General features: G+C 36.4%; 2 protein-coding genes and 1 long non-coding RNA gene across 10 annotated transcripts in view; all 3 read left to right on the forward strand.

Annotated features, from left to right (window-relative positions):
• The window catches only part of LOC139770494 (uncharacterized), a 189728-nt gene extending 185292 nt beyond the window's left edge, over nucleotides 1–4436 (forward strand). The window contains exon 2 of the long non-coding RNA XR_011717771.1: nucleotides 2722–4436. This is a non-coding gene — a long non-coding RNA (uncharacterized lncRNA). The remainder of the gene's footprint in view (nucleotides 1–2721) is intronic.
• Nucleotides 1–4436, forward strand: part of Ptp10d (Protein tyrosine phosphatase 10D) — a 34438-nt gene extending 30002 nt beyond the window's left edge. For all 6 annotated transcript variants that reach the window (XM_071702477.1, XM_071702472.1, XM_071702473.1 and 3 more), the window contains one exon: nucleotides 385–4436. Coding sequence is in view for 2 of the 6 variants with exons in the window: in XM_071702475.1 (XP_071558576.1) it covers nucleotides 385–416 (32 nt within the window). In the remaining 4 variants the exon portion in view is untranslated. The remainder of the gene's footprint in view (nucleotides 1–384) is intronic.
• Nucleotides 4437–16462: 12026 nt separating this feature from the next.
• LOC139770500 (cholecystokinin receptor type A) overlaps nucleotides 16463–17247 on the forward strand; it is a 37216-nt gene continuing 36431 nt past the window's right edge. For 2 of the 3 annotated variants that reach the window (XM_071702492.1, XM_071702495.1), the window contains exon 1: nucleotides 16463–17225. The gene's annotated coding sequence lies outside the window, so the exon portion shown is untranslated. The remainder of the gene's footprint in view (nucleotides 17226–17247) is intronic. The other variant, XM_071702494.1, reaches the window with a different exon arrangement.

The following is a 17247-nucleotide window of genomic DNA, read 5'->3' on the forward strand; positions in this document are numbered from 1 at the left end:
GGAATAATCGCAATGATCAAAATGATCAATTGCCAAGAAGATTGATTTATAACATATTTTTTTCTAATTTTGTCTTATTAATATGTTACATATTAATATTTTGTCTTGCTCAAATTGAAGTTTATTATGCGCAATTTGTCACTACATGATTTTTTTCTAATTAGCAAACCAAGTATAGAATATATTCAAATGTTTTTTCGAAAGATTTATTTAAAATAAAAAAGTGTATTTTTATTAAATTTTATTAATAATTTGATAAAATAATATCGATTTGTTTGCATTCACAAAAATAATAATGTAGCTTGCATCGAGCATGATCGCAATGTATATGACAAACAGCAATTATCATAATTCGAATTCCTCCTAATTTAGTCTCTTTTGCAGATGACGAAGGGATAGCCGAGTCAGGGATGTGATGGTTCGATTGCTGGTTAGGGGTAATGATTGATGGCGACAAGAGCGAATCTCGTTTTCCAAAGGTGCTTGAATCCCCAGGATTTTTCAAGTTTCCTTGGAAAAGAAAAATATAAAAACAGAGAGATAACAGTCCAAATCAGGTAAAGACGACAGCGAGCAACGCAACAATAATCATTTGGACAATTAAGTCGCGTGCGATAGGATAATCAATGGAAGATATCTCCTGGAAGAAGCGTTTTAGCGTTAAGCAACGAACGAACACGTGTCTTCATTTCTCTGTCAGCTGCATATCGAAGTTAAGCGTGTTCAATCCGTGATACGCGTTAGAATAGTTTCACGACTAAGATAATTATCAGGAAAGTGTAAAAAGTGTGCCGAAAAGGGCAATAACTGAAGGGGACGTGAAAAAAAAAACGATGTCAAGCCGAATATGCTGCCAAGTGTGGGATTACGAATCAAATGCATGCGCGATGTTTTATACGCGTCATGCAACGGTCGGAGAGATTACGTTTTTATTAATATATAACTCATGTCTACATATCTATATAAGTAGCAGGAAACTGATAAGGCGCGCGATATTGATAGATGTAGATCGTATATGTTATAACGAGTGCAGAGATGCATATTCCACTGGTTGTGTCACGATGAGGCCTCGGACCACATCGCATCCGCAATGAGTCTATCGAACGTCTTTGTTAAGTCGCAATATGTAAGACAGATAGCATTTTAGATCGATTGGATTGTGCAGACATTGCGAACTGGCGTCTTGGTTCCTCTCCCGATGCAAACATTCTTCTGAGATTACCACCAATAACACTTTGTTCATATTTCGCGTTCTATTCGAACGGACGCGTAAAAGATTATCCTACGTTCTCTTAATTATCTTTTCCAGAATTAACGTAATGCGGTCGGATAAAACTTAAAAGCGATTCCTTGCAAAAGCGAGACGCAAAGTACTCGACGATCACGCTGATTGAGTTATCGTTCGAAATGACGAACCGTCCGTCCAAGAGCCATACGCGTGCTAGACGATGATTTGATAAATAATAATGTTAATATTAAAGCGAATTAACTAGGGGGAAAAAGATTCGGAAGGACGAGCGGGTGTAGGTGTGCGGAGCTTTTAATCGATTCTTCTTTCTGAGATGAGCGAAACGATATCAGTGGGAACAAGAAACTCGCATTTTCGTAGAAGCCATATCATTTTTTGGAAGGAGTCAGAGCATGTGTGTATATGTGCGTATGCGTGTAGATGTGTGCGCGCGTGTATGTAAACTAAATAATCGAGGGATAATCGATTAACGTTATGCATTATCCTCTCTTATCATCGCAAATCGCGATCGCCGTTGAAAAGCAATAGAACTTCGTAGATATAGGTAACCGTCACATCGCGATAATCCCTAGTTCCAAATAGCTTCAGATAGATAGACCTTAATTTCACAATTCGTAGTTGAGCCTCAACGGTGACCATTCGCAAGACACATAGAAAAATCGAATAATCATTTCCAGTATTTAATGTCGCTTTTGCGGTGATATACAAATACATGTACTTAATTTTGTATTCTCGATAAGAGTGTGACAAAACGTAACTGATTGCACGACGTAGGCAAACTTAGTTTCACAATCAGGGTTAGTTGAATTTCCTCCGTCATTCTTCAAAAAGATTAAATTTAAAGAAAAATGGGAGAAAGAATTTCGTGTTCATCGATTCGATGCTGTATTTTTGGATGAGCATTTTTACACCGGTCACATTGTGAACCGCGAATCTACAAACGATTGCAGGGGCTGTTAAAAATTTACATTTTGCAGTATAAGCGCTACCCAGGATTTATATTAATCCGCTATTCGCTTATGAACACTAATGACATGTGTGTAATAATGAAAGAAATTGGAATAGTTAATGTGAGACGTTATATATTTTAAATGAAATTTTTTCGAAAGTGCGATACTTTTAATATTTTTAAATTGTTTAAGGCGGATTAATAAAAATTCTGCGTGATTCATCGAAATTATCTGTATGATAATCTTATGTAACTGTACGTATGCACGTTGATAGTAATTGTGCTGTTGATATGCAGATCGCTATCGATGTCAGATTATTCGCGAAAGATCCGGAAAACATATTAGAGAAAGACACGAGGCGAGCGATACCGAATTCTAGCAATTCCGCTAACTTCAATCCCTGCCGCTTGTATTGCTTATCTAAAAAATTTAGGGAAAGAAGAAAGAGCATTAAAATGCTATTATTTTGAAATAATTCGACGGTCGATGATCCTACTTAATACTCAAACAAGAGTTTTCTAGCTAGAGAGACAATTTTTTTAATTATATTTTTGTGCGATATAAATATTATTAACGTTTTTTTCCGCGGGATATAAATTTATATACCCGATATCTGTATTGCAGCTTTTCATTTTTATATGTTTAATTTAAGATCTGATCTACTGGACAGAAGGTTGTATTTTACCTAACGATAACATAATGTGTTGACGTTATTGAACATGTAAAGTATGAACGAATTCATATCTTGTACATTTCCTCACGCTATAATATAGTGTACTTGCAATTCCTAGTTAAATAGATGATTATTTATAATTAGATCTTTGTATTAATAACTGAGCTCAAATATTTTCTATTTTTTGTTATCGTTGTATCAAATATACTCTTTTTAAATTATAGACTACGATTTAAAAACTATTATATGACTTTAAATTAGAAACTTATAATTATTTATCTATACTTAACGTTAAAAAATTCTTCGTAAAAATTATAATTAGTTTAGAGGGTTATTATTTGCAATAACGTCACCAATATTAAAAATTATCTTTCGTTTTATTAATTGATCTAAAATTCTTCACAATAATGTACTCGGACATTAATTGTGTAGTATTCTTTTTAAAAAATGAGGACAGATTATTAATTATAAACAAGAAATAACATTATATCTCACATTTAAATGCGCAGACAAATCTGCACGTGAATAACTCGCAAAGAATCCAGCAATTTTGTGCAATCGCTGTTCTTTCATAGTTAAAGTATCATAGGATTTGTTAGGTTCTAATCTAGAGACGAAGTTAAGGACGGGAATAACACGCATTGAATTCTAATCCATCAAATTTACAAATAGTTTAGCGCTTGGACTATTTTGCATTATTTTATTCTGTGATAAATCATGATCGTTGATCAAAGACGAAGAACAAAAGATTGATCCGGCACAAATGCGGTAGGTCTTCCCAAACGAATTAATAGTGAAGTCGTTTTTACCGCTCGCGTTAATACGTGCCAATCGTTGCTGTTGAATCAATCATTGACATCGAGATCCGAAAACTTGCGGGACGAGATGTTAATGTACCGCGTGCCGAAGCGTACGTCTGCAGGACGACATTGTATATAATTTTAGATTATAGAGAATTTTTTATGTGTCGGATTTATCCACGAATCGTCGCCCTCAAAAGCGATTCTCTGTGAAGAATAGCGGCAATACTGTACGAGGGAAATTTACTTGGAGCGTATCGATCACGAGATACTCTTTTCGACCGAGATACCTGACGGCGAAGTCATGGTGACTGTGTCATCATGACGACTCGATACAGGGCGATACGGAACAAGTATCCGCGACAAGTATTTGATGCAAGCAAAAAACGAGAGGGGAAATCGCTGCTTCCGTAGTTTCGCTGCAATTTTTCACGAGAAATCGACAAGTTTACACAAGCGCATAGGTAGGTCTATAATCCCTTTTGTAAATACATTTTATACCGGCTGCCAGTTCGTTGCACGAGGGTGGCTTCACGAATAAAGAATCTCATCCTCACCTCATCCCTCGCAACGACACGGCTCGCAAATTTACTCATACAGTTATTTCTGTCACGTAACATCGTAATACATATTAGTATGTATCTGAGAATTTGTACAACACGTGCGAAGCACGAAGAGACACGGGCTGTCTCGCAATATCACATTATACAAGCATACGAAAAAGAAGGGACACGCTTGCATAATAAACGTGGCTCTTCCAGTAATTTCTCTCTTTTCTCTTTGCCTCATTTTGTATCCCTCTCATTTTGCATCCTCACCATCAACTAGATCGATACATAATAAGTAGATAAAATGTAAGAAAATTATGTAAAAAGATTTTTTAGTAAATTATATTTATTTTTTATTTTGAATATATAATAGAGTTGTTTCCATTTAATATTTCGGCGTATTAAATAATTTTTAAAAAATTTTATCACAATAAAGTCAATATTAATATCTACAAATGTTTCTCTTGAACAATGTCCTAGGCTGATTCTCTAGATGCTAATGACGTCTACATAATGACGCCTACATTATGTTCTCTTCGAATTTAATGGCACTTCTGATGGCAATTCTAATGAAGAATTAAGTTTGTTGCGCTTATGTGCATCGACGGGCTTAGTGGTAGTTCCGCTTATGGGACGACCTACAATTAACATGTATTATTAAATTTTTATTTTAAAATATATGAAATTATATTTAAAGCGTAAGCGATTTATGTTGCATTAAACTGCTTAACGGCTTAAAATCGGCTTTTTATAATTTTAAAGAAAGCTAACAATATTATAAATGTTGCAGCAATGCTTCCGATAAAATAAAGAGGCTAAAGTTTGCTTAAAAGGAAAGTATTTAGTCTGCACTCTAAAGAGTCATCGATTAAAGTCCGAGGTCGCGACGACGAGTCACGCCTGTCCACTAATAAAGATTCGCTTGACAAGTTTCTTTGAATCTTTACTTTCCTCTCAGTTGGCTAAGCATTCTAGAGAAAATTCCACGCCCGGTGTCCGCCGTAGGTTTATCGATAATTCCATTGTCCTCGTTATGAGGATGCCTACGTAGTATACGACTCAGCGATCCTGCCCGGGGATGGGCAAAAAGTTTCCTAGGCGAACCACCTTTGTCGACAAACTTAAGCATCCTTCCCAGAGAGTTTGTCTTTTCTTTCCTCGATGCTTTTTCGTCATAATCATCAACGTTTGTCACATTCTAAATAGAAGAGCCAGTGACACTAATCGTATAAATCATTAGAACTTTTTGCGCCTACTTATTAAAATTACATATAAGAATAACGTCATTATATAAAACTAATTTATTATATTAAATATCGAATTATTTTTAATAGTAATCAACATGTAATCTTGATTAATTATTGCTATTTTATGATCAAATCTACAGCAGTTATTACATTGACATGCATTTCACCGGTTCTAATTAAACAATCAACATTACGTTTGTTGTAGGTTAACGAAATTACCGGTAAATTTAGAGATAAATTAGATTGTTAGAAAAATCTTTCATATTATTTAGTAAACACGGTTCAGTTATTAACACAACAGCAATAAACTCGATACATTAATTGTTTAATTCAGAACTAATTAAATTTCTTAAACGATCAATTATTTAGCGAAACAAGTTATTCAAAATAAAAAAAAATTGTCAATCAAATTTATTTCTTTATAAGTTTATTTTCAAGAAGTTAATAAAAAACACGCAAAGACTTTTGAAGTAATCGATTACAGATACGAAACGCGGAACGCATAACGTGTAGGGCGTAGGCACACGAAACTTATTAAGACAACACGTTCATGTGGTTATACGTAGTCGGTATGTGTTACAATTCGTTTTCACTATTCTGACATTCTTAGGGGATTAAAACTTTCTTCATATATCATGCGATATTACTGAAGCTCGCACACGCCTCCAGATGCACCTTACGTTTGTGAAACATGACGCCCCGAGGATTCAAATCACTTACGGTGTCCAAGCCCAAACATGATCTTCCCACGGCAGGCGTACGCGCCTTAAACATCTTCCCCATTCTATCCAGCGTGACGCTCTTCAACCTCCTGACATCTTGCCTAACGGCTTCAGTCCTCGACGTTGTTCGAGATAATTCCGGTGATTCCCTTGATCCTGATAGGATGCTTCGCCGAGCGTTGGCAGAATCTGTCGTCGTTTCGGAAACTATAATATATTTTACTTTATAAAATGTGGTGTCTCTTACATTAATTATGGCATCTGTTATATTAATAAACAAATTCTGCAAAAGAGAGATCGATATATACATATATATGATATATTGAATATTTTTTCTATAGATAATCGGTGACATTTGTTAGTGTTTATAATATTATGAAATATAATACTCGAAATCACATACAAACACAAACACAAATGTACAATGCAATGTCAACACGTACCAACCGGTCGCAATTCGCGGTTTATATCTTTCTAATTAAACCATCGTTCTGTATATCGCGATTGGCCAATCGATCGATATCTAGTCCGCTTATATCACATAGCAATAAATACAGCGGTAATAAATACGAATGAGTCTCGCGATTGAAACACGATTCGCGGATGCAGGTTTATATGCTACACCAATGTAACTTTTTGAGAGGAAAGATCAAACGAAAGTAATCTCATTCGTCACCGCGACCGAAAGGTCAGGGAAATTACACTTGCATGGTCGGACGGACACGTTTTTTATCGAGCCGCAGATGGTGCAAAGAAATAAATCACGGAATAACTCCTTCAAAGTTTCATATCGAGTACGAATGCGGAAATTTCAAACGGAATCTCGTTTTCCAAGCCAACATTTTCCGCGATCTTATCTCTCTATTCTTCTCGCAAAACTTTACCCCGGCGCGCACATATGTGTTTTTCATCGCTGCACAAAGAGTAGCGAGAAAAGAAAATTACTTAAACTCTGCGTTAAATTTGATCTTTGTTTTGACGAATGCGCGACGACGGACGTATCATTCGTATCAATACGGAGTGTCGATTAAAATAAACAGATGACTAGATGAATTCAAACGAGTTGGATGATAATTTCTCAATGTATTTTAAGTGAAATGAAATTAAAAACACACATCGGAATTGAGAGAGGTCGATTGCTACGCGAGGAAAAGATATGCGTGTGCATTTCAAGATTCTTCGTGGTTGCCTATATAATTATTTTCACTCAATATTTTTGTGTAGAGAAAGAGAGAAGAAAATAGAGAGAGCATTGTGAGTTGCATATGAAAGGAAAGTAATTAATCATAATAACAGATATGTTATAATTTTACAAACAATATAAATTATTTAGTCGGTTTTTTCTCGTCTTGTAAACAGAAATATTAACTAATTAATAAAGTATTTTTAATTCGGGCATAAATTAATTAATTAAAAGCACACAGCTGATTCCTCATACTCTCGTATATGCCCGAGATTATCTGGAAATTTAGTACGCGACAAATATGCAGCATGGAAGTTGGAAATTGATTGACTCACTCGGAGATAGCCAGGATTCACCGAGCCCGGCCTCGTTGATTACTTCCTGTTTTACTAATGTTCTGTCATTTTCTTCGTGATGTGCGCTATTAACGTCAACCTAATACATATGTGTTAATGCAATTTCGTTTCATATATCCGGATTTTGATATATTTAATTAACAACCGTCGAAATGAATTAGCAAAGCTGACTCGACTTAATCGAATTACACGAAATATACAATTCGAACAGATTCGAGCAGGGCATAACTAACCTGATGCTGTGATTGATCTTTCTCGCAAATCTCTGCATTCGACTCGTTCATCAGCATCGCGTATCCGAGAGGTAATTTTTAGCTGCCGCGGGCGTAATTAATCCTCGATTTCTGCATGAATTTCCGAGCGAACGTTGATACGGGCGCGTGGGCAGCGCGACATGCAATCTAACATTAAGCGCGATATTGGCATACGCAAGTCACAAGCAATAATCGCAGAAAATTTATTGATTATCGCGACTCGTCATTCCGATGCGGAAGATCGCATTTGTGAGACCGTCTCATTTCCATCAGAAAGCGAAGTGCTTCCTCGACGGAATCAAGGAGCTTGCGGGTATTTCGACCCAAGTATCTTGACAATTTTTGCAAAAGCCGGCGCGCGAGTAAGATATTGAATTTCAATCAAATGAAAGAACGCGGGCCCGTACGCAGACGTTTTCACGTCTATTGGATGACAGATCCGGTTTACGATTCACCATCGAAACCTTTCGTTTCACGGAAACGGGATTCTCAGCAACAGGAGGGACGGCCCAATTCTTTATCGAGCATGATGGGTGTCTTCACATTCCGCGATGAAACGCATCCGTTAGGTTGGTTAGGTCGTCGACGTAAATTAAGAAACGAACAACTTTAAAACTTTCGTCGATATTGCTCGGAGTTAATTATACCGCTGAATATCTCCGCGTTCCTGCGAATTAATAATGGCGGAGCTAGCGGCGAACCCAAATAATTGCTCATTTGTTTTGTTACCGGATAAACACGCGGCAACCAATCTGATTCGCTTGCAAAGCGGTGTGACCTCAATTTATGTCGCGCGAATATATAGTGATCAACCATGGATTAATAAATAATTGTATATCGTTTTAAATACCTTTCAACGTTCGATTTTTGTGGTCAACATTTATTTGCTCTTGAGTATTATAATTAACAAATAACAGAACATAAGTGGCTGTCGAAAAAAGCCCTAAAAGCGTTTTTATTAAAAAAAATTCTCAAGTAAGATTAACCTGAATGATTAATTGGATCATAAAGTAACTCTATATATTTTTTTCGGCGGAACATTGGTCGGCAAACGTGCGATATCGCCGAGCTTGCAGTTCTGAATGGGCGAATTTTCGGACGATCTTAAAATATTTTATAGATGTTCCCTTTCATTGATTGACAATCTTCTCGTTCGGTACAATGTATAAATAAATACTTGTCAAGTGAATTGTCTCTCTTATCTCTTTAATTTAATAGACAATAGTTTATCTTGTGTAATTATGAATTATACTATATAATAACATTATGTAAACATAAGTATAGCTATAGTATGATTAACGCAGATAGAAATAAATTAATCAAATAGAACAAATTAACCTTACCCAATATATCATGTTTATATTTTCATGTTTATTAGAATAACATTTTGGTATTGCTGTACAAATTAGTTAAACTTTTAAATAGTTAAACTTTCATAATATATCATGTTTATATTTTCATGTTTATTAGAATGACATGTATTTTGGTATTGCTGTGGAAATCAAGAGACACGGTAGTGTCTCGCGCCAAGTATTCGCGCCAGCGGCATTATTTATATACATAATTTTATAATTATACGAAAACAGTTTAAATCTACCTTGTTTTGATATTAAATATAATGTATATTAATAATATTTTTCGCGTTTTATATACATTTTTCACTTAGCAAATTACTATATTGGCACATTTTCTATTTTGTTATCGTAATGGTCATGGCACTTAATATAACCAATTTGATTTTGAAAATTTATTTAGCTACACTGGTTTGCATGAATTTTTTCCAAAGCTTCGCAGAGAAAAGTTCCAAGACAGCAAAATTTCTGCAGAAACGTGACGAAACTGCCAGATTCGTAAAACGCCATTCAGTTTTGCGCATTCTTTCTATCTGAATAATCCGTGATTCGTGATTGTCACGGCCGCCTACGATGTCATTGCGATGACTAATAAAAGGAAGATAACGTAACTAAGGAGGACAAAGTACGTCATTAAAAGCGATTGTTTTTTCGTTAGTATTCAAAGGGCAAAATAATCGGATCGGATTGGTTCTCTGCGTAGCAGTGTAGCAGACCGAAACTCTTTTTGACGCTCACGCTTTTCGGATCGAAATAAAAGACGAACGGTAAAATGGAGAATACAAAGGAACGTACACGTACGCATTTATCGCGTATCACAATACTTTGATGTTACTGTTATATTCTCAGTAGTATACACACTACGAACAAAATATTATTCTTAGTCGTTATTATGAGAGAAGTTATTGAAACAAAATACAATATGGCAGGTAATAAACGGTGAAAAGTAAAAGCGACCATATCAAGAAAAGCAATTACGATTACGGCTTGAAAGTTAAAACAGTTAACGTCAATTGATTCTTTATAACGTCAGAGAGGAAACAGAGTTTCATTAACAACTCCGAGGCGTAATCGCTACAGGTTGCGGAAAATCACTACGAAACTCATTCGACGAGTTATACGAGTAGCTCATCGCATTCGATACTCTGTAACAGGAGAACTATCGAAATTCTCTTACTATCTGAATATTCCGATAGGAATAGTTGCTAGACGAGATCGGACCAATCCAACTTTCCCTCGAATGAGAATTTCGCAAACTACAGCATAGAAACTGTAGCGTCGTCGTATATGTAATAAATTGTCATCACATATCAGCTTCGACTTATATACTTATCGCGTTGCAAAATTGAAAAGTATCTGACCAAAACACATTTTGCAGCCCTTTATAATTATTTCTTATGCGTTATCTTCGTTTAGAAACGGCGTTACGAGATTGATAAAAATCTGGTAGAATGTTATTTTGAGTATAAATACAAATCACACCTATTCATACATCTTTCTTTACGTAATCCGGGGAAAATTTCTCATTATGATTCCGTATTTATTTTATTTTGTGAAGCTTAACAGTTGTGGCGATCGTGGAGCAGAGAAATGTTGCGCTGCTCTAATGAGCCAAAGATCCGAGTTCAAATCCGGCTAATAATCGTCGGTTTTTCTTCGATCGCCCTCGGAAAGTAAATAGCAACCCACCGAGAGTATCTCTTGCCACGAGTCCTCTATATTTGCCGTTCGAAATCGGCAGACGAACTCTGAGTGGCTAGAAAGATTCGAAAGTAGGCATAAACGTTGAATTTCAGAGTATGAAATTCCGTCGGATTGCAAAACAAATTATTTATCCGAACGTGGATAATCTCAAACACAAATTGTATCTATTAGAAGAATTTTTCTGTAATATTTATACTTGGGCTCGTGTTTTTACCAGAAATGGTTTCTGATAATGAATATGTCATTATCAGAATTTATATATTATTATATGTATATTTAAAAAATCGTACCCAGGTATAAACATTGCACAACATTCTTTTGATACACACAATTGTGTTTGCAATTAAATCGCGTTTTTTTCTGAATTTAATTTTGAGAGAAACGAGTTTTTTTCTTTTTGAGAAAAAGCGTTTCAGATAGATGCAATCTAACGAAAGCTCACGTCCTGAAATTAGACGTTTATACCTATTTTCGAATCTTTCCAGCCATTTAAAATCCGCCTATATACCGATTTTTGTCCCACAACGCCAGCTTACTAAATCACTTGTGAACAAATATTTGATTTATGTATTTTATAGTATGATAGGATATTTCTCTTTTAAGAATTTTTATCAGGAGATTCGTGTAACATACACACACACACACACACACACACACACACACACACACACACACACACACACAGATGTATGTATAGGGAGAGAAGCTGTTACTGACACAAGTCGTAACCCGCATATCTGTATACATATACGCACAGAGACATATCCTCGATGCATATCGCTAATGATATTAACATGATTGTTGCCTCGATAATGGGGCGAAGGGAAATGAGATTGTATCACAGCGTGTCGATGCTGACGTCGACCTCGCGCCTTGATTTAATTGACCACAACGACGACCTTTTCGCGACGATCGCCTTTCTGACAAGTGATCGATTCAAAAAGGTTAAAAAGCTGTGTTGCTATTTCCGATCGCGATCGATGTCCTTTATTCGCAGACGCGTTTACCTACACACCCGGCGCGATTGGAGAGAGTGAAGCGACTAGGAGTCCGCCTTCACGATGGACGCACATAAGAAGGGTGCCGGTTCCGGCTTTCTCGGACTTTCGATCCAATTCGAAATCTCTCTTCCTCTGCGCGATCCGCACGATCCAGATTTTCTATCGCTTTGGAATTTCATTTTGAGGTAACGGAAAGCGTTATGAATTAACGATGGAAAGTTTATAGACTCGCGCGCCAGCGTTTTCCCAGATGGACTCACATCAGGGCTCGGGTTAATTAACTCGCGCGCAATTGTAGATTTTGAGTTATTGAGCACGACAGCACGCGCGTAGGCAGTTAATTTTCAGCCTAGATTACATTCCTGTCGGTCTTTCTTCTTTCTCATCCGGCGCGTGCGGCCTATAAATATTAATTATTTTTTCCAATACTGCATTGTGCATTAAATTCGATTTATTGATGTAGACATACTTTCGAGCCAACTTAAAGATTAAATTACCGAGCGAGTTTTAACAGACTATGAGCGATGGTCCCGCTTGCAGGCGTGAGAAATGCTAATAAAGAAAGAAAAAAGTATAAAGTAGTCCACCTGGGTCTGACGATAAAAGAGAGGCCTCCAAAAAAAAAGGGATCTACCATTACTCGCTAAATGTACCTGTATAATCAGGTTTCAATCTCTTTCAAACTTTCCGAGCTTCATGTTTCTATAAGCGCGTAAAGATCGGATGTAAAATTCAAAGAAGGCAAAAAATATATTTCATGTGACAGATCAATAATGCACAAATTTTATATTTAACGTTATAGATAATAATAAAAAATGATATACATATATCTATTATTAGTATTATTACACATTTGTATCAATTGTAAAGAGGAGAATATAAATATTCATAAAATATCTGTCGTAATCTCGTGGTAAGTTATATGTTTATTTTTTAAATTTGTAGTCTTCCCCCTGATATAGCATTATTTATGTTCTACCGAGTAAATAGGTAAACATGCACACACAAGCTCTTTTATTTAAATATTTATTTTTATTTGTTTAAACAACATTAAACCAGATATTTATTTATTATTACAAGGTTTTGCAAAATATTGACAATATAATATGTTTTATGCTCTCTGTTCATTAATTAAGTAAATAAAAATTTAAAGACGCAAAAAAAATTTGGTCAAAAACTCTATTTACGTACTTGTCTTAATGTAATTTCGTACGGTCGTATTTCACCGTTTGGACAATTTATTTACGTATCATAGAACCCGTTTAGGGGCAATGAAGTGATCTAAGAAAATTGTATTAGAGCTGCCACCTGAGCTCGTGCCCGCAGATGGGGACGGAGAAAGTTTTCGAGATGATAACAAAGTATCTCGCGTACAAGGAAGTATGCCAGTGCTATTTGAATGTTCCAGCGGAATTTGCACGTATTTCGTGTACCGTCAACAATTCGGCCGAAAATGAGGTGGCATGGCGGAATATTTAATACAGAAATTCTTTGATAAAAGAGATTCTGCGCGATTTCCGTAATCGCGCATTTATGCGGAATTTAAAGCAGCCGCCGCGCCGTCTGATAATTTATTCCACCACATGCATAATTTGGAGAGTTACACGGGGCGAACCCCGACCGACTACTTTAGATACCGACTGAAGGGCAAAAAATATCTCGAAATGTAATTAATTGTGGAAAATTGAGAGATGTGATGAAAGAGAGGTGATCTGCATTACAAATCTTCGAGAAGGCAAAATGAGATTTAATTGCGATCAATCATATCGCATACGACACTAATGGTTTAAGTGATGTAATGTTCTAACGTACATTTCGACGTGCATATCTGAATGCGTAATTAGAAAGGAGCGAGATGTGTCAAACTTGGACGCGAAACTTGCAGTTACGAAGTTTGAGATACACGTACGTTACATCGTGTTCGCAATGGCGAGCCACAAAGCAAGACGTACCTACGTGTACCAAAACCAAATCGGTAATCTGCGACGAAACTTGCGGAGACAAAACGGTTACGGTTACGATATTAATTATAGATTTGCATACTGAGTGCTCGGACGAAAGTTATCTGATTTTGCAACTTTATACGGATGCAACCGGCTTTCATTTGCACATGTGACTTTAATTTGCCTTCATATCTGTTTGCAACATGATGGAGATGCGCATATTAATTATTTTTCTACCATAATAACATTTGTTACCTTATAAAATCATCTTTGGTCCGTGCAAATTTGTATTACGTGTATTTATAATTTATAATTCGCAGAAGCATTATTTTTCACGGCAGACTCGACGCTGCATATTATTGAATTGTAAATTTAAACCACAAAATCCGGCACATCCATGGTTTCTCATCTCTCCCGTTACTTTCATCCCTCTATCGTACAAGATGATTAATCACTGTGTAAGAAAGTGTACGATGCTCAGAGCACGATCTGTATACAGTTCATTTGAACGATGTAACCCTCCTTTTCCCTTTACATAGGGTACACATGAGATCTTTGAAATGTTATTTAACGTGCTATTTAACTGCCGGGTTGACAAACAAGAGCGAGCGGCGCCAGCGATTATTCATTTTTACTCGTTCCATCTTGCTCCTCGTGCCGTCGAGGTGCTACGAATATTGGAGCATCAATAGCGCAAAACATACGGCGCCTCATTAGAGTCATTATCCGACTCACAGGAGGTCACGCGTGCAACCGGCGATCCCACGTGGAACAAATAAAGGGGATGGAAGAAAATTGCAAGATTCCATGTCGCACCCGCCCGTGTCGTCTAACACATGTGTCACGTAATTACTCATCGATCTACCTCACGAAGGTGAAGTTCCAGGCGACAGTTTCGCGGCCGCGTTGCTACGGGAAAAGTCACCATCGCATCCAGGTTTTTTTTTCTTCCATTCACTTTGTTTATCAGCCAGCGTCGATCGCGAAATGTGACTTTATTCGAAAATATGTATAAGATATAATCTAAAAGAGTCAAGAAAGGGACTTGTAGTATATAGGGAAATAAAAAAAATGTTCAGATACATATTAACATGAATCCACAAACTGATCCTAATGAGGATAAAGCATGGTAAGAGACAGATGTTTTTATTTTGAGTAACATTTTTATATACGTGATTCTGTGATCTTTTGTAAAAATTATAGATCCAAAAACGTAAAAGCACGGAATATGTTTCTCGCAGAAAATCAAAATAAAAGTCTGACTTGAAACAACCAGTTTGTTTTCTCGTCAAAGTTGACTTATGGACTTGGGCATGTCAGCTGATCGTTCTTTGTTTATTTTTGTAAATACATATATGTCTCAAAATGTGTTTTGACCTTTTCGTGAAATTACTCCGCTGGCTTTAAAGAGTTAGAAAAATCGCCTTTTAAAGATAGAAATAAATGCGTGTACGAGAGTCAGATACAAAGTAGCGACTGTATATTGCTATTTTGCGCTATTCAAATATTTGGCGTGGTTATCTTCTAGAATTAGTAGTGAGTTTGTTCGGTCTACAACGTATGCATATATTTGTACACGCTCATAGCATTAGGATATAAGCGTCTACTATTAGGTTTTGAAGTTGAATATGTTAAACAGAATTGACCTAAAGACGCATGTTTGTCAAGGTGGGATGGATAAGAATAGAGACCGGAGCATGTAACGTTTAAAGAACGCTGGAAAGATTTTGAGGAAGCAAGGCAAGTACTCGAGCAATGCCATATCGGCTTGTGGGACGCGCGGTAGGTGGGCGTTTTCGCGCACGAGACGTTATTCTACAAGCAGTGTGGAGCGTTCTATTACACACATCAACAAAAATGTCTCTGCTGATGGTGTCTGACGCCTTCTAGACGTAGCTTTCCGGATATATAGTAGAATCTTGTGTACATTGGAGAGAGGATTATACTGGAGGGATGTAATGCTACTTTCCGCAACAATAAATCTCACGGTAGTATATAAAATGTTTTGCCGGTATCTTATTTCCAACCCTCGTAGTCTTGTACGGTATTGTATCTTTTATATTTTGTTCCAGTGCTGCGCGCGGCTAAGCGAGAGAGTTTGCTTAAACGTCGAGCAATTCGAATTGGCGAAATTCTCGTCGTCTCGATACGAAGGGAAATTGTACACTCTTATTCATTCGTAGGAAATATCTGACCGCCTCGAGCGATACATCTCGCAATACTATATTCGTGTGCATTCGAAGAAACTATTTCGTTTGCGCGATAATACGCCGACCGACGCACGTAGTGTCAACTGTCAACTGGGTCGATCACATAAAGAAATATTTATACTGTGATATTGCGTAAGGATTGATGCGTGCACAAGGGTGGCGTGAGGAACACGAAGACATACGGCGCGTTCACGATTGGCCACGGAGTCGGCGAGGTGTGCGGTATCCCGGACGGTAGTCCGGAGCCGGCCTGGTTTCAGTCAGCGGCGCAGATCCGTCGCGTACGCGTCGCTGATGCCGGTACCACACGTCGACTGTTACTACTAGCTGCCGGCCGCGAGAAACGTTTAGCCTCGGATGCGTAAAATTAAATCTTTGTGATATCAATCAAAAATAAATAAAACGTCTCTTATATTAGCGAACGTTAAATATGAATTTTAACATCGACAAATAGCAATCGATTATTGCACGTTTCTGGAATACAGTTTTTAATGTTCTGTGAACAGATTCAGCTGGATATAAATAAATAAAAATTGTTAGTGATAAAGATATAAACGCCGCTCTTTGTGAATTTTTTTTATTTATTTATAACTGTGTTATATTAAAAATAAATCATTCGTTGTTAAAAATTAATCCTCGATCGTATAATAATTATAGGATTAATAATCATATAAATTTGCGCTGTAAAGAATGTTAAATACGGGATACCCGGATCTCTATCGTAATTAAATGTGCAAATAGAAAGTGGATAGAGAAGTAATTATCCTCTTACCAGTGAAAATATTAAACTTTGGTGGTGCTCTTTCTCAAAGTATATCAACAGTATAGCTAACTATACTAACTTGATAATTAAACGAGAACTTTATTCTCTGATATTGTTCACAAATATGAAGTAAAGGTCAGTAATAATCTCTCTAATAAGTGATGTAAAATTAACATAATAAAAAATAATTATAAAATGATTCTTATAAAACTGATGATTTCATAACACTTGGACAATTACATCGTAATTTACAAAAATAATTATAAAAAGGTAATAATAAAATATAAATTAA

Source organism: Temnothorax nylanderi, unplaced genomic scaffold (genome assembly GCF_030848795.1).
Source record: "Temnothorax nylanderi isolate EJ_2023f unplaced genomic scaffold, tnyl_v1.0 TNYL_tig0030_pilon, whole genome shotgun sequence".
NCBI lineage: Eukaryota > Metazoa > Arthropoda > Insecta > Hymenoptera > Formicidae > Temnothorax > Temnothorax nylanderi.